Source organism: Balaenoptera physalus (assembly GCF_965194825.1).
Source record: "Balaenoptera physalus genome assembly, chromosome: 19".
In the NCBI taxonomy this organism is placed as follows: Eukaryota; Metazoa; Chordata; class Mammalia; order Artiodactyla; family Balaenopteridae; genus Balaenoptera; species Balaenoptera physalus.
Genome location: NC_138900.1, coordinates 4,650,101 through 4,668,057, shown reverse-complemented (window position 1 = coordinate 4,668,057; position 17,957 = coordinate 4,650,101). Strand labels below are relative to the sequence as shown.

Below are 17,957 nucleotides of genomic sequence, written 5' to 3'. Positions count from 1 at the left end.
GGATCGAACCCATGTCCCCTGCATTGGCAGGCGGATTCTCAACAACTGCGACACCAGGGAAGCCAGTGAATTATTTTTATATCTAAAAATTCTGGTGTCAAAGTTCAAAAAAAATAGAGAATATATCATATTTAGAAAAGTAGTACCCGAGTTGATTATAGAAGGCCACCAAAGCTTATTCCAGAAGTTAATAATTATTTACAGGAAAGTTCAAATTGTACATACTAAAATTTATTCCAAGCTATGTAAAGAAATGATAAAGCAAAAGTAAATCCATCACACAAAAAACACTTCCAATCGTTCCTTTACAAAGGCACCATGTAGTGAAAGATTCAATCATTTCTTGCCCCACGTGTCCTCTCCCTCCTCCTCTGCTCCAAGTCAGGAAAAGGGAAGGGGGTGACTCACAACTGAGTGAATCAAGTCCCTGCCCCCTGGCTGAACATGGTGGGCAAATGTTATCTTCACATACAAGTGATTACAAACTGCACAAGCCTTGTACACAGCAGCTTTGCAATTCCCATCCTCATCTGCATAATTTAAACAAAAAAAAAAAATTTTTTTTTTTTTTTTGGCCGCACCGTGCCACATGCAGGATCTTAGTTCCCCAACCAGGGATCGAACCTGTGCCCCCTGAAGTGGAAGCACGGAGTCTTAACCACTGGACCACCAGGGAAAACCCAATTTAAACAAATTTTAAATGTATGAGATTCTAAAGACACAAATCAGTATTATCACAACTTAATCATCCATATGCAAACAACTCACCACCCATCCGAATCCAGTTTCCCCCCTCTACCTGCACTACTAGGTGTTTCCATTTCATTCTGTTTCTCTGTCTCCCTATTTCTCTGTCTCTCTTCTCGTTCCCCTCCGCTCTCCTGCCGTTCCTGCCCTCCTCTCTATTTCCTCCCTCACACCTGTCCTGCCCCACTCTGCAACCGTTCCCCCTCTTGTTGCTCTTTCTGCCCAACCAGACTGCCCTCAATGTCCATTATTTCTGCTTCTTTCTTCCCCCACCCCTCCTCCCTCTCTGCCCTCTCGGTTACACCTTTTCTGAGACAGGACGGAAGGGGACGGGGCGCAACCTTTAGAAGAATGACACAGCTGTTGAGAATACGACAAAAACTGGTTATAACCGATCAGGCCCGACTTCCAGTAGACTCTGAGCCTCGTTACACGCTCATTGTAATACATTAGCTAAATGACACACCCAGAGGCGCCATGACAGTTCCGAGGCCAACCATACAAGGCCAAAAAATGGGCAGTTGCTCAATTCCTGGAAATCTCCGCCTCTCCCCGAAATAGTTGGAATAATCCTCCCACTCATTAGACTATGAAGTTACTCAGCCCCTAAAAACTAACCACCCCATATTTTGGGGCCGCTCTCACCTTCCGAGACGGACTGCATTCTGCCTACGGAATGTGCATATCCCAGCGCCTCTCGCCTTCTGAGGGCCTACATTCTGTCTATGGAGTGTGTATGTCTCTCAATAATCTACTTCTTACCTCTCACTTTGCCTCTCGCTGAATTCCTTCTACGCTGAGATGTAAAGAACCTGAGCTTCATTAAGTCCTGAGACCAGGTGGGCGATGTTAGTTAAAGGACAGTGGGTTCGAGTCCCAATCTGAGGTGTGTGGTTTCACTTCTCTCCCTGTTACACTCCCTTCCTCCCAACTCTCTAGCACCCCGTGGGGACGCTTCCTTCCTGCTCTCTCTCTCTTCCTCTGCTCTTCTAGTCACTAGTCCTCTTTCTCTCCCAGCACCAAGCTGCTCTGAAGGCCGAGGTTCCAACTCTTTTATCCTCTCCCCCAATTCCGTGTGTGAAGGGCCTCACCGCTGTCACCCGCCCCCTACCGCTGATCCAGAGCCCCTGTCTCTAGGTTGCTCTCCAATCCCCGGAGATCCGGCTTTTTAACTGACTTCTCTATTTTATTCACCTGCTACAATCAAGGCTTAATCACTTTCATTTTCCGTCTCTTTACAAGTCCTCAGCCACTCTCCATGTTCCCATCGGTTCTCCCCCATTCTTTTCTCCTCAGTTCTTCGATTTCTCTCAGTCGCTCTGTCTCAGCTGCTCCTGATCCCCCTCGCCCCCATGTTTACGGTGACGGCGACTGAATAAGATGCCCGCGGACAGGAAGGGACCATTTTCCAATGGAGGTGGTGTCACACGGCTAGCTCACGTCACCTCCCCCTACGCGGGGTGAGGGGAAGGGCTGACTAGGGAGGGGAGGCCTGGGTGGCAGAAGGACCGGCCTGAGGCGGAGGCGAGGACAGAGGGGCGGGGAGGGAGGGGGTCTCCGGAGAGGGGCGGGCTCTGCAGAACCCCAGGACCGGGGAGAGGACGCAGCCTGTCCGGGAGCGGGGCGGCCGGCGCTGCCCTCCAGGGGCCGAGGGGGCGAGGCTGGGGGGCGCGAATCCACCTCGCGCAAGAGGACTTTATAGGGGAAGGCGGAGGTAGTAAAGGATTTAAAGCAGGAAAATGTCACGAATAGAGGTGTCTACCTGGACCGAAGGTAGAAAAGCCAAGGGCACCGGGACCCGCCTCAGAACGATTTCAAACCCAAAGGAAAACATACCCGACCTGTAACAGCGATGTCTGGATTTACTGGGTCGGAGGGCCGGCTGCTGGGAGTTAAGGTCCGTAGTGACTCCCAAGACCCTGAGGATGGAATCAGCGGAACCGCGCAGCACAGATTTACACTACAAACGAGAAACACGCTAGGCAGTACAACCTCCACTCCGCACTGTCCGCTTCCCGGGCCATAAGAAGCTACGCGCGCTGAGACTCCGGCGGGGCTTCCGGGGGCGGGGCCTGGGCGCTATCGGCGAGGGGTGGGGCGAAGAGGGAGCCGAGGCCCGCGCAGGGAACGCCGGGCGGCGGGGTCGGTGACGGGGAGGGAGGGGTGGTTCCCCCTGCCTCGAAACTGCTCATTTTAAGTGTCTGTCTGGAGAGGGGACTGCGAGGCGCAGGTTTTAAGCTAGAAAAACAATGTTAACTCACGGCTCCCATTGTGACCTTTGCTCTGCACTATTCGCTTCCCGGTCTGAAAGAAACTGCGCGTGCGCATATGGGCTACGGACGGGACCTGAGCGGAGCACCACCAAGAAGGGGCGGGGCGTAAGGAGCCCAGGCCTGCGCAGCGACTGCGAGAGGGAGGGGCGCGTGCCGGCTAGGGGCGTGGTCTGCGCGTCTTTCAGTTTCCCTCCCAAACTCTTTTCCGAGTTGAGACATGCTTGAGAGTCTTTGTGTCGTGTGAGGTAGCATTGCTTCCAGCTTAGTTTAAGTTATTGTCTTTAATAGTTTAACAGTAAAAGCTTACAGTTGTGTGGGCCACTTATTTTGGAAATTAAGATATTTTCTTTTTAACAAGCTGAAAACGGTTTAAGTCAGAACCTATTTTCTGCCAGAGGGTTGAACGCCCGTCCTGAACTGAGAGAACTGGGATCTCAGTGAGGGATTGATGTGGGGTGGTGTTTGGATCCAGGAACATATCCTGCAGTTAGAATGAATTTAAGCAGTTTAAATAAACAGCAACTGGAGTTATCTCTGTAGGGATTACAAGCTAGAATATGAAATACAAAACTCTCCCTGGGTAGAATGGGCTCTTTAATACTAAAACGCTGTGAACAGCATTTTGTTTCTAGTCTCCATTCACCCAGGAGGCCAAATTCAACTGTGTTCAGTTCCAGAGACTCTGATGGGGACAAGACCTGGATGTGAGGAGTGGAGGGCCTAAGCAGTGACAATTTAGGTCCCTAATCTTTGCTTTAAAAAAGAGCAAAAGTTTTTTATGAACTGTATAAATTTGTCGACAAAAAAAAAAAAAAATCAATAGTCAATCTAAGGAAGAAATGGAATATTTTATTTAAGCCAATCTGAGGATCATAACCTGGGAGACAGTCCCTCAAAGAGCTCTGAGGACCGTTCGGAAGAGGTAAGGGTGGAGGCCAGTATATATGTGATTTTGGGGAAGAGATACAGTGCAATACAAGCACACGTATTGGAAGAAGGTTACTGCTGTTGGTGAGGAACAGCTGTCTCAGTTAATGGTTTTAGTGCCTTTTTAACTATGGGAAGATGCAAGAAACTGGGTTCATAAAATTGTCTCCTAAAAATATCTATGTGTGGGCCAGTTCTGCCAGTTTTCCCAGAGCAGAGAAGAGAGTGCCTCATCCTGATCTTCGCCCTGAATTCCTGTCAGGGTGGCTGCAGTTCAGTGACTGCGGTGGCTAATGTCTTGTTTCTTGTAGAACTGGGTGGTGAGCAACATTCTCTATTTTACAACCCCTTCCCTTTCGGTCTTAACTTCAACCAAGTTTTGGGAGGCATTTCGTGACCATTTTGTCCCACGGTGCTAAGAATGCTCATTCCCAGGTCAGGTGAGGATTTCGTGGATGGGCTACTCGATGTGCTGTAACTGGACTAAGCCCTGTTAACAGTAGACAAAAGCCTCTGGACCGCCTATCTTACTAGTCTGTTACGGTCCGGGTTCCCTCTTGTTGCTTCTTCCCATATCTAGAGTTACACTATTACAATCATTTATCTTATAGGACTATATTTGGTCCACTGTTTCAAGTCACATAGTCACTATTATTTTTATTGGAGGCTCGGTCACCCATTTGGTAATGCAAGAAACAATAATCTTGTAAAATAGGCAGAATACAAGTAGTATAGCTATTATCATTAATAAGGTCCTAAGTGTTTAAGTTAACTTCCACTAGGTGCGACCCATTATCTCCCAAGGTTGTCAGACCCAGTCTGTTCTGCACCAATTGTTATCTTTTTTTTAAACCATTTTTAAAAATTGAAGTATAGTTAATTTACAATGTTGTTAGTTTCAGGTGTACAGCAAAGTGATTCAGGTATACACACACACACATAACATATTATAATATTTATATATTATATATATCCTAAAGTATATATATATTTTTTTCAGATTCTTTTTCATTATAGGTTATTACAAGATATTGAATATACTTCCCTGTGCTGGGACTTCCCTGGTGGCGCAGTGGTTAAGAATCCGCCTTCCAATGCAGGGGACACGGGTTCGAGTCCTGCTCTGGGAAGATCCCACATGTTGCGGAGCAACTAAGCCTGAGTGCCAAATGGGTGGGACTAATAAGTTACATTCACACATTTAAATTGTATTCCATTCAACTTCCCTGTGCTATGCAGTAGGTCCTTGTTGTTTATCTATATTACATATAGTAGTGTGTATGTATTAATCCCAAACTCCTAATTTATTACCCCCACCCCCACTTTCCCCTTTGGTAACCATAAGTTTGTTTTCTATGTCTGTGAGTCTATTTGTTTTGTAAATAAGTTCATTTATATGTTTTTTTAGATTCCACATATAAGTGATATCATATGATATGTGTCTTTCTGTGTCTGACTTACTTCACTTAACATGATAATCTCTAGGTCTATCCATGTTGCTGCAAATGGCACTATTTCATTCTTTTTTATGGCTGAGTAATATACCATTGTGTATATATACCACAGTTTCTTAATCTATTCATCTGTCGACGGACACTCAGGTTGCTTCCATGTTTTGGCTATTGTAAATTCTGCTGCTATGAACATTAGGGTGCATGTATCTTTTTGAATTAGAGTTTTCTTCAGCTATGTGCCCAGGAGCAGAAATGCAGGATCCTATGGTAACTCTATTTTGAGTTTTTAAAGTAACTTCCATACTGTTCTCTCCATAGTGGCTGCTGCAACTTATATTCCCACTAACAGTGTAGGAGGCTTCCATTTTCTCCACACCCTCTCCCTCATTTATTATATGTAGACTTTTTGATGATGGCCATTCTGACAAGTGTGAGGTGATACCTCATTGTAGTTTTGATTTGCATTTCTCTAAAGATTAGCGATATTGAGCATCTTTTCATGTGCCTATTGGACATCTGTATGTCTTCTTTGAAGAAATGTCTCTTTCGATCTTCTGCCTATTTTTTGAACCAACTGTTATCTTTAAGGGAAATAACAGATTGACATTGTACAATAAAGTTCACTAAATATGTCTGCATGTATAACGCAGGTGGTGAGTCACCATGACCCCTTACAGGTTTGAGAAAGGAATGTTATCTTTTAAGGAGTTACGTAGCTAGCACCAGAAGAATAAAAGTCGATCTTTAATGTGGAGCAGGTGTTTCTGCCATTGGGGAGGTCTAGTTAATGCATAATGTGCAAGCACAACGCACACTAGAGGGAAGGGAAGACAAAGGGTAGAGAAAAAGTTTTTCTTGTCTTGCCTTTAAAATATGAACTTTAATCAAATTGCATTTTTTATATAATTGTTATTCTATTCCACACTTAAGGTGAACTTGTTCACTTCATCATATACATATCAATAATATCTAAATATAATGTAATTTCAAATTCACTATACATTCATTCTGAAAGTACCTGGAAAGTTTATTTTTTATTTTAAAATTGGAAGGCACTTTAGCTCTTTGTTTTATATTTCTGAATGTTCAGGTGTGGATAACGAAGCTTGTAAAATATATAGTCTCCAGATAACACCGGGATTCTTTTGACCTAAAGAATAATCGATTTTGCATTATTTCTATGGATATTTAGTAGGCAGGTATATTCTCTTTAATATGAGCACTAGAGAAAGTAAAACTAGATTACCTGAGGTCTGATAACTTCATTTCCACCTTCAACAATATTTAATGGTGTTCAGCAATTAGTAGAATAGAATGCAGGAAGCTAATGAGGGCCCATTTAGGAAAGAAGCTTGTCTTTCTGACAAACACACATTGGTTCTGTGCATATTTTTCCATTGTCTTCTCTAGAATAGTAATGGTGATACTTTCACAAGTAGGAGACTTGAGGAACAAAGTGATTTGTCTGCCCCTTGCCTACGTTTCCTCCCTCAAGTCTTCCAGCCTTCCCTCTACTGTTCGGTTCAGACACCAGCTTCCTGGTGTTCTACTTTCTACTGTTGGTTTACACAATCCCAACAAACCCAATCAAGTCAGCAGTTGAGGCTGTGAATATTTAAGCCAATGTCACTGCAAACAACAAAGAACTTTTGTCCATCGAGGGGTCTAGGCAGCCGGGAGGCCTCTCCTTTTTCTGCTGATTTTAGGCTCTTTTATTTCCGAACTGGGTCTTGCTCAGCCTTAGGCACCTACCCCTTGGTTAAGCTCACTGCAGTCCCGGTTGAACTTACACTTGCCCTTCGCGCTTGTTAAGGGTAAGGGGCTTTGTCTGGATGGAGGACCCTTGGCTAGACCCGCCTGTGCTGTTCCTGGTCAGCTCCTTCCTCACTCTTTCCAGGGCAAAGGCCCCCTGCACACATCCGTCCCCCAAAGTGAAGACCATGGCGCAGGGTGTACGAGTTTCACTCTGTGTTCTTCTCATTAATTTGCTGACTACATACGGAGTACGTACTGTAGTCCGGGCTTGTCTTGTCTGCATCAGGGGTGAAATGATAAGCCGGTGGAATACACTCCCCTGCCTTATCCGGGTGGTTTTTCCGTCATGGAGACAAGCACACCCTGTCACTTACTCACAGCCGTGCAAGTCAGATGCCCCAAAGCAAAGGACGGGTGCACTCATTCTCCTGTGACCCTCCACTTCCTTGCCCTCCTGGCATCCCCATCACACCCAGCTGTGCCTCCTCTGCTGTCCCTGTGGGGCTCGTCACCGCTGGAGAAAAGCACACCCCCAGACTGACCGGTCTCACTTCAGGTTCCCAGCTCTGTCCCCTCACGTTCCCTGTGTCTGCTGCATACCTTTCCTTTACAGGCCCTCATCAGCCCAGTTCATCCTCTCCCATCTTTCCTCTCTGAGACCCTGTTTCTTCTTCATGGAGCCCCTGGAGTGAAGGGAAGAGACCTCCTCTAACTGGCTCACCCATCTGCCTCAGGGCCTGTGTTCTCTCCTCAGTATCGACTGTGAAGTCTGTCCCTGCTCCTGGCTGCGGCTGACCCTGCGATTGTGCCCTTGTTGCCAACTTCACTCTGTGTCAGGACGGCGTGGCATCCTTCCTCCACTGCATCATGTATTTGACTTTTTTAAAAATTTATTTATTTGTTCATTTATTTAATTTTTGGCTGCAATGGGTCTTCGCTGCTGCACGCGGGCTTTCTCTAGTTGCAGTGAGCGGGGGCTACTCTTTGTTGCGGGGTGCAGGCTTCTCATTGTGGTGGCTTCTCTTGTTGCAGAGCACAGGCTCTAGGCGCGGGGGCTTCGGTAGTTGTGGCACACGGGCTTCAGTAGTTATGGCACACGGGCTTCAGTAGTTGTGGCTCGCGGGCTCTAGAGCACAGGCTCAGTAGTTGTGGTGCAAGGGCTTAGTTGCTCCGCGGCATGTGGGATCTTCCCGGACCAGGGCTCGAACCTGTGTCCCCTGCATTGGCAGGCGGATTCTTAACCACTGCGCCACCACGGAAGCCCATGTATTTGACTTTTAGGGGTTTATTTTCATCAGCATACACAAATGGTGGTGTTGCCTATCTTACACACAAAGACCAACACACACACACACACACACACACACATGCCAAAACCTTTTTATGCACTCTACCATCTTTAAAACAAAGCATTCTTAATTAACTATTATATTTTCCCCACTACTAAGTACCTCTTTTTCTATGCTCCATTTCAGAGCACAATATACTACAAACTTGTTTATGCTTTTTGTCTTCAATTCTTGCCTCTAGTTCTCCCGTGAACCCCACCCAATCAAGCTTTCACATCCACCATCCACTGATACTTTCTTTTCCAGAGTCACCAATGACCTCCTCTTCTCTCAATCCAATAATTTCTTCCTCCTTCTCATCTGGGCATTTCCTGAACACACTGTTTATATTAGGACACGCTGTCACTCTATCATTGTACATGTACACCTTCATTGTACTTTAAAACATCGTACCTTATTGCTGAATTACCCTTATGGAATATAAGCTACTGGAAGCTAAGGCATTGATTTTGTTTCCTGCTATGTCATCAGTAATTAGAATCATTTCTTTTCTTTTTTTCCAAAGGGGATGATACTCTCTGTCACATTATTATTTTATTTAAAAAATTAAAAAAAAAATTTTTTTGGCTGTGCTGCACAGCATGTGGGATGCTAGTTCCCCAAGCACGGATCAAACCCACAGCCCCTGCATTTGAAGCGCAGAGTCTTAACCACTGGACTGCCAGGGAAGTCCCAGAATCCTCTCTTACTGATAGAATTAACTTTCCAACATAGTGTACTAAGCATGTCGTAAATGGTCACGCTGCGTTTTGTTCACACATTGTGAATTTTAGGCAACATGTGCTAAACAGATCTAACTCATCAGGGAAGTAATGTTTTCATGGAATTTTTCCAATCCACTGAATATTTTTTTTTTTTAGTTCTTTTTTTTTTTTTTAAAGATTTATTGATTTATTGATTGATTGATTGCTATGTTGGGTCTTCGTTTCTGTGCGAGGGCTTTCTCCAGTTGCGGCAAACGGGGGCCACCCTTCATCGCAGTGCGCGGGCCTCTCACTATCGCGGCCTCTCTTGTTGCGGAGCACAGGCTCCAGACGCGCAGGCTCAGTAGTTGTGGCTCACGGGCCTAGCTGCTCCGCGGCATGTGGGATCTTCCCAGACCAGGGCTCGAACCCGTGTCCCCTGCATTAGCAGGCAGACTCCCAACCACTGCGCCACCAGGGAAGCCCCCAATCCACTGAATATTAATTTCAAGATTCCCTCTCCAATGCTCCATTCTACTCCCAATACAAAATAATAATCTTATTTGTCACGTAGAACAGGTTTGTGTTTTTGTTTTTGTAAGTGACCAACTGCCTAGAAAACAGTGAATGAAACAAGTAGGTTTATCATTCTCGCCTAACAGGAAGTCCAGAGGGTGCCGTGTGGGGAGTGATGAGTCCTCTGCCCCTTCTACTGCCGTGAGCACTTAAGTCTTCGGTGTCCTAATAGCAGCCTGGCTGAGGGATGACGAAGAAGGGTGAAGGCTGAGGCTAAAACCCTTTTCATTATTAGATTTCGTCCTGTTTTCATGGAAACAATAATCCCAGACATTTTTCCCCCCAAATATTATTAGCTAGTTGTGTTAAATGGCCACCATAATTAATAAGGGATTGGAATTTTGGAATTTCATATTCACACCTCAAAAACAGAGGAAGGTAAAGGAAAAAGATGTTCAAGAAAACATTTTGCAGATCAAAGTAAAATACCCCTTATTAATGCTATTAAATGACAAGGTAGCCAAGGATAATTGTGGCAAGAGATATATCAACTGACTTTGTTCTAAAGCCTGAGAGTATAATATCCCATGCAACTCATGGCCAGTCTATGAGGCGTTTCAAATGAGGCAAAAGTTATTAGAGGACTTAGTGTTGTCTAAATTACAGATTTATTTCCTTTCAGCTTCATCTCAATCTAAACAAACTAATTCTTCAGGGACTTCCCTGGTGGCACAGTGGTTAAGAACCTGCCTGCCAATGCAGGGGACACAGGTTCGAGCCCTTGTCCGGGAAGGTCCCACATGCCACGGAGCAACTAAGCCTGTGCACCACAACTACTGAGTCTGCGCTCTAGAGCCCGCAAACCACAACTACTGAGCCCGTGTGCCACAACTACTGAAGCCCGAGCGCCTAGAGCCCATGCTCTGCAATGAGAAGCCACCGCAATGAGAAGCCCGTGCACCACAATGAAGAGTAGACCCTGCTCAGCACAACTAGAGAAAGCCCACGCACAACAAAGAAGACCCAATGCAGCCAATAAATTAAAAAATAAAATAAATTTAAAAAATAATAATTCTTCAAGTTTTAATACAGATATTCTGATTCTAGTATCAGGGTAGGAAATAAAAAAATCCATTTTGAGATGTTATTCATCCATGCCATCCTCCCTGACAGTAAGAGACATACAAAAGGCTTGTACTTGGGAAATAGTCTAATGTCACCTCTAAATGTATTTTAATATTGGACTATAACTTAATGGAAATATAGCTGTTATATCATAACTCAGTGATGTTCAGAATTGGGAAAGCTACAATAAATATTTCCCATGAAGCAGCAGAGATGTCAACAGGATTTCCCTGGAAATGGCAAACATACTCAATTGAGGGTGAACTTAAAATGTTATTTTAAAGTTATGTTTGTTCTGAAAGACATGAAATAATTCTTACATTATACTTCTCAATTATATTTTTCACTTTTATTCATTTTAATTTCCACATACAGTTGCATGGTAATTACACCAACATAATGACTTTCTTCGCTCTTTTAATAGCTCCGCATCAAGAGCTGTGTGTTCCCCTTATTTCTCAGCCACTGTGCAGCTAGACAAGGCCTTGAGAACACTTTCGCCAAATAGGGTGTGAGTGGAAGTAACGCATTACTCATCTGAATGCCCAAATCTATATGTCATAAATCACAATATCACAATCATAACTTCCTCTTACACAAATATACCTGAGAGAAGGGAAAACATATCCACAAAGACTTCTTGTAAAAGGTGTCCATAGAAGCATTTTTCTTAATAGCCAAAATGTGTAAAGAATCTCTCCAACGAGTGATGACTGGGTAATCAAACTGTGGATATTACTGCTCAGCAATAAAAAGTTATGAGGCACTGATAAATGTTACAATATGGATGACCCTTGTAGACAGTAAACTAACTGAAAGAAGAGAGAAACAAGGCCACGTTATATGACTTAATTTATATGAAATGCCCCAAAGAGCCACATTCATGCAGACAGAAGATAACTTAATGTTTCCTTGTGCCTGGGGATGGAATATGGAATAACTGCTAAAGTGTGCAGGTTTGTTTTTGTTTTTTTTAAAGGGGAGTGATGAATGATGAAAATACTGTGGTTGGACATTGTAAATATACAAGTCCTACCATACTGTGCATTTAAAAAGTGTGAATTCTATCATATGCAAATTATATCTCAACAAAACAAACATAATCTAATATCTCCATATCAAACTCAGAAAAGAGATCTGCTCTATTATACTACCCACGGCCTACAAGGTGTTGGGGATATGAGTTCCAGTTTCCATTGTACTAATGGAAGGAAAAGACGATGACAGGAATAACGGCAAGATGGGGAGGAACTGGAGAGATACACTGTAAGGTAAAATTAACATATCAAGTTTCCAAACATTCCAGTGATGCACCTGCACATTAGCAACAAGTCTCCTGCTTCCACATTCTGAGACTTTAGTTCATTATCCTGTATCATTTCAATTCTCTCAACCTAAATTAAAAACGTGAGAGGCCTCTTTGTGTTTATATAACACATGCTTTGTACCTGTCATTGCTCTATGTACATTTTCATACCACACAAAACTGAAAATAACTTGATTTATGCATCCTCCAGATTTTTCACTGAATCAATAAAAAGGAAATACAAATTAAATATACAAATTGGGCTAAACAGTATTTTAAAAAGACGATAAATATGACTAACAAAATGGAATGTTACTACGGTATAGAAACTATGAAACATATTGCTTATTACTATAACTTCAAATAGATTTTTATAGCCTTTCAAACATGGCTATTATGAAAAATTATTGAATCATTATGTACTGTCTCGTACACACTTCCACATATTAATTTTCATGAAACAAGTATGAAAATATCTTAGGCAATTTATGTAAATAGGATTTCACAACCATTTTCAATAATCATATTGTGCAATGGGATCTACGTGTGCATCAGGAGAAGGAATGTAGCAAGCACGTTATCACATTATGAAAATTGTGGTCTTTTCCCAAGCAAGAATTCAGGAGTTTCAAATGTAGACGTTCTGTTTTATACAAAAGAGTCTGTTTCCATTTTTGATGTCTGACTACTGACACCTTTAAGCCTCACTAAAACCTCTTCCGATTCTGCCCAACTGGGCAGGACAGGCTGATTAGATAAGGCCCGAGTGCTCCCAACCTTGGCAGCAGTTGTAGGTTCACACCACAATAAAGTACCATCACCCCAGCCTGGTCCTGTATCCACCATAACACAAGCCCATCAGCGTTCTCTGCTCTCTGTAGCCATTTTTGGAACAACTTGGGAAGTCTACCCTGCTCTCCCCAGAAAGGCTCATTATGTAACAAACATTCATATGCAAACACTTTAGTGTATGGAATCATTAGTCCTGACATCCAAAACTTGAGTGGGGCTCTGTCCTGTTCCAGCAGAGTTAGCACAAGTTCAAACTAACGAAACGTGTTACAGGGTGAATATATGAGCTATCCAAAAAATTCTCATTGTGTATGTTCATTCTTAAAAGGAAACTCATGAACACCAATCCTTTCAAATTATTTCCCGGAGTGCTCCAATTACAAAAAATAGGCTGCTATATTTATCTTTACTTCTGAAATTCCTTCTATTTTTCATATCCTTACTATATTTCTATTTTCACTTCACGTAAAGGTGTAATCCACGGGTCTAATTTTGGCCTCCACACACAAAAAGGCAGGCAAAACTATAATCATATCGTGTATATCCATGAATGGGGAGGCAGGTATTAGGGTGTGAGAATCTGAAATTTCACTGTATTTTTATTATAGCCACAGAAATAATCTAGGATACACCATGGAGTGAATAGCTAAATGCAAATTATGAATATACATTTTCAAAATTGTAAGTTGTTTGAGTCTAACATGGATTGTTATAGATGCCATTCAACCCAAACAGCCAAATAATGTATTATCAGTGTTCATCTATTCTGTCACTCCCCAGGCTCTCAAATTTATATCACATTGTATCTTAAAGCTGTGTCTTAGTTTTTCTAGGTTACATGGATATGAATAAACCCCACCTAAAGAAGTAGGTCCTTTTTTTTTTTTTTGGCGGTGCAGCGCAGCTTGTGGGATCTTAGTTCCCTGACCAGGGACTGAACCTGGGTCCTTGGCAGTGAGAGTGTGGAGTCCTAACCACTGGACTGCCAGGGAATTCCCAAGAAGTAGGTCCTTTCATCTTACTGATCCCTTCCCTGAGACCATCATGGTGACAAATGAAAAGCATGTAATCAAACTACAACATCAACAGGTTTCTAACTTCAGGTTGCGGGTCATCAACAATAATGTAGCCTTTTCAAGAAACCTCAAATAACTGAATAAAAAAATGTCACAAACTGAAGATAATTAAACTTTCCCACAGACGTCCTTTCTCCATTGGCAGATTTAGTTCCCCAGTATAAATTTTCTTATGTGTAAGTCGATTGACAGCAGTAGTTGAACACTTTATCACCTTTGTTACATTTGTAATGTTTCTGTCCGGTATGAATTCTTTGTGGTGTACCCTGAGGTCACTGCTTAAAGGCCTTGACACACTTGTACAGTTTCTATCTTATGTGAATTCATTCATGACCACAAAGGTACACATTTCTGACAAAGCTGATCACTGTCATTAAATTTGGAAGGTTTCTCTCTAGTAAGAATTCTGTTACGAAAAAAAAAAAAAAAAAGAATTCTGTTATGTTCCACAAGCCTAGTTACAAGCTTTGCCACATACTTAAGTTTTATATGATTTCTCTCCTTGATGGAGTCTCTGATTTTAAGGCTTGACCACCTGCATAAGTTTTATCTCAATCCTTATATTTGTATTATATTCTTTCTACTATGAATTCTCCAATGATCCCCAAAGCTTCAGCTTTTAATAAAAGCACTGCCACATGTATCAGCTTTATAATGTTTCTTTTCAATTATGTATTTTCTGATGCCTAGCAAGGTTTGTAAATTGGGTAAAAGCTCTGCCACACTCATGACATTTGTGAGGTTTCTCACCAGTATGAATTATCTTATGTCGATTAAGATGTGAACTATCTGTAAAGGCTTTGCCACACTCATTACATTTATGAGATTTCTCTCCAATATGAGTTCTCTTGTGACGCCAAAGTTGTGAATTCTGGATAAAAGCCTTATCGCATTTATTACATTTATAAGGTCTTTCTCCTCTATGAATCCTCTGATGTGCCTCAAGGCTTGAGTGCTGGATAAAAGCCTTGCCACACAAATTGCATTTGTGTTCTCCAGTGTGAGTTCTCTCATAACCCCAAAGCTGTGAAGGTTGCATCAAAGCCTTGACACACGCACTACATTTATATGGTTTCTTTCCAGTATGCCTTCTCTGATGCCTACTAAGACTTGAAATTTGGGTAAAAGCTCTGCCACACTCATCACATTTGTATGGTTTCTCTCCAGTATGGATTGTCTTATGTTGAGTAAGATTTGAATGTTTTGTAAAGGCTTTGCCACACTCAACACATACATAAGGTTTCTCTCCAGTATGGATTCTCATGTGTTGGGTGAGGATTGACCGCACGGGAAAGGCTTTGCCACACTCATTACATTTGTAAGGTTTCTCGCCAGTATGAATTTTCTCATGAATCCAAAGGAGTGAACGTTGAATAAATGACTTCCCACACTCATGACACTTGTAAGGTTTCTCCCCAGTATGCAGCCTCTGATGACTTGCAAGGACTGAATTTCGACTAAAAACCTTGCCACACACATCACATTTGTATGGTTTCTCTCCTGTGTGGATGATCCGATGGTTCCTTAGGGCTGAGTGCACACTGAAGGCTTTGCCACACTCATTACATCTGTAAGGTTTCTCTCCAGTATGGATTATCCTATGCTGCGTAAGATTTGAATGCTTCCTAAAGGCCTTTCCACACTCAACACATAGGTAAGGCTTCTCTCCAGTATGGATCCTCTTATGCTGAGTGAGGCTTGAACGCTTCCTAAAGGCTTTGCCACACTCATTACATGTGTAAGATTTCTCTCCAAAATGCACCGTCTGATGACTTCCAAGGGCTGATTTTCGACTGAAGACCTTGCCACACACATCACATTCATATGCCTTCTCTCTTGTATGGATGACCTGATGTCGACTGAGGTTTGAGCGCTGATTAAAGGCTTTGCCACACTCTTTACATTTGTAAGGTCTCTCTCCAGTATGAATTCTCCGATGACACGCAAGGTGTGAATTTCGACTAAACACCTTACCACATACATCACAATTATATGGTTTCTCTCCTGTATGGCTTAACTGATGTCTACTGAGGTTTGAGCCATAAGGAAAGGTTTTGCCACACTCATTACATTTGTAAGATTTTTTCTTGTATGCTTTCTGGTCTTGTGTCAGTATTGAAGGATGCATAAAGTCATTCTTATATGTATTAGGAATGTTGGTTTGGACAATAGAAGAAATTGTCTGAAGTGGTAAAAATGAGGTACTACTGTTGATACTCTTGTCAGCCTGATTAAATTCATCAAATTTCTCTGCACTTTTAAATATATGCAGTTCATCCTGAAAGCTTAATGTAAGCCTATTTTCAATACGTTTGTTTCCAGTATCCCTTCCACCATGTTGATTTTTTCTGTCAGTGAGATTTTCACTATGGGTTATAGGCATTCCTTTGTAATTTCTTTCATCATCTCTCCACTGACATTCAAACACATGCATGTTTTCCTGGATCTCCCTGAAGTAAAAACCTCTGATTTCATGGCTTTCATGTCTTCCCAACATCACTGTTTGGAATATTTCTCCTGTGTCACTGTTCGCTTTTGGTTTTAATTTCTTGATCACATGTATATGAGAGACAGCTACAAGATACAAAGAAACATAGGTATCCTATTAATTACAGATCGTAAATAAACGTTTCATGTTGAAAACGTGATATGACGCCAAAGGTAATACTTATCCTGAATAGAGTTATAAAACTTCCCAACCACGATCTTCAAATTTTTTGACACACTAAAGAAATAGGATCCTTTATTAATGAAAGAATAATCACACGTAATTCAAATTAATTTTAGGGTAGCCTAGTCAAACACCCTACGACAAAAACACTCACATTGTGCAAACTTAGCTCTCAAAGAAAGGGTATTTTCCACCATGACCACAAAGATCACATCCCTGTTGGCAGTAAACATACTGCTGTCTCATAACTGAGGAGAAAAAAACCATAATATATATTTTATGCATGATTATTGTACATAAATAAGTACTAAAGGCCAAGGTACTGTAATGGTACATAATCCAACACAAGCTTATCTGATGAACGATCTAAATAACTCGCAGTTTAGAATCACAAAACCACTGTAGCATTGAGAAAATAAATCAGTAAAACAATTTATAAGAAAACAAAATATTTATCTTAATACACATTATAAATCCAAATGTACCCATTGGGAATAGGCATTTTACAGCATTAATAAGTGGTGCGTGTCAGATATATTGCATAATAACATGCTGAAAAAACATCATCTATAAATCACAATATAAATTGATAAATATTCTAGTAAATCATGATAAAGCCAGCATAAATAATAAGTCACCATATTATAGAAAATTTTACTCTGTGGAACTCTTAACATTCCCCCTTTAGAATAAAGAAAGGACTTATATTCTAGAAGGAGCACACAATATAAGAACTGAGAGTTATGTTGAAATCACTGACTTATGCAATATCATGTCAGGAAAATACATAACATTAAAAGAAGAGCTGGAGAAAGAAGTCAGAAGTCACAGTTATGATTTCATGACTGCAGTTATATCAGTCAATTAATAGAGGAATTCCCTCTCTATGCAGTGCCCTTTAATTATCCTGTTCACTGGCACCAAATTATATGTGATACAGAGTAATGTGCTTTGAAAATTTACTAATTAAGGTCAGAGACAACATTGTTGAGAATATACTGAAAAATACAAACATACAAGGTGTATTGCAGACAAAGGGATATCTCATAATAAATATGACAGAAAGTTGACATATCTTATTATAGAAAAGTAACTTTTTGAGTCTTTACTGTAAAACATACAATATTCTAAGCCATTTAAAAACATTAATTTGGGGACTTCCCTGGTGGCGCAGTGGTAAGACTTCGCGCTCCCAGTGCAGGGGGCCCGGGTTCGATCCCTGGTCAGGGAACTAGATCCCACATGCATGCTGCAACTAAGAGCTCACATGCCACAACTAAGGA

The 17,957-nt window shown here is 41.9% G+C and overlaps 4 protein-coding genes across 14 annotated transcripts in view; 2 read left to right on the top strand and 2 right to left on the bottom strand.

Annotated features, from left to right (window-relative positions):
• LOC309648108 (uncharacterized protein) overlaps positions 1–3,057 on the bottom strand; it is a 363,120-nt gene extending 360,063 nt beyond the window's left edge. For 6 of the 8 annotated variants that reach the window (XR_014256475.1, XR_014256476.1, XR_014256477.1 and 3 more), the window contains exon 1: positions 2,510–3,002. Coding sequence is in view for 1 of the 8 variants with exons in the window: in XM_082436242.1 (XP_082292368.1) it covers positions 2,584–2,707; positions 3,009–3,017 (133 nt within the window). In the remaining 7 variants the exon portion in view is untranslated. The other 2 variants (XM_082436242.1, XR_014256480.1) reach the window with 2 other exon arrangements.
• The window catches only part of LOC309648210 (zinc finger protein 677-like), a 205,574-nt gene that overhangs the window by 41,875 nt on the left and 145,742 nt on the right, over positions 1–17,957 (top strand). The gene's annotated exons all lie outside the window — the stretch shown is intronic.
• Positions 1–17,957, top strand: part of LOC309648115 (zinc finger protein 525-like) — a 219,054-nt gene that overhangs the window by 106,555 nt on the left and 94,542 nt on the right. The gene's annotated exons all lie outside the window — the stretch shown is intronic.
• LOC309648142 (uncharacterized protein) overlaps positions 11,164–17,957 on the bottom strand; it is a 28,342-nt gene continuing 21,548 nt past the window's right edge. For all 4 annotated transcript variants that reach the window (XM_082436411.1, XM_082436412.1, XM_082436413.1 and 1 more), the window contains one exon: positions 11,164–16,577. In XM_082436411.1, coding sequence (XP_082292537.1) covers positions 14,668–16,577 — 1,910 coding nt within the window. In that variant the 3' untranslated portion in view covers positions 11,164–14,667. The remainder of the gene's footprint in view (positions 16,578–17,957) is intronic.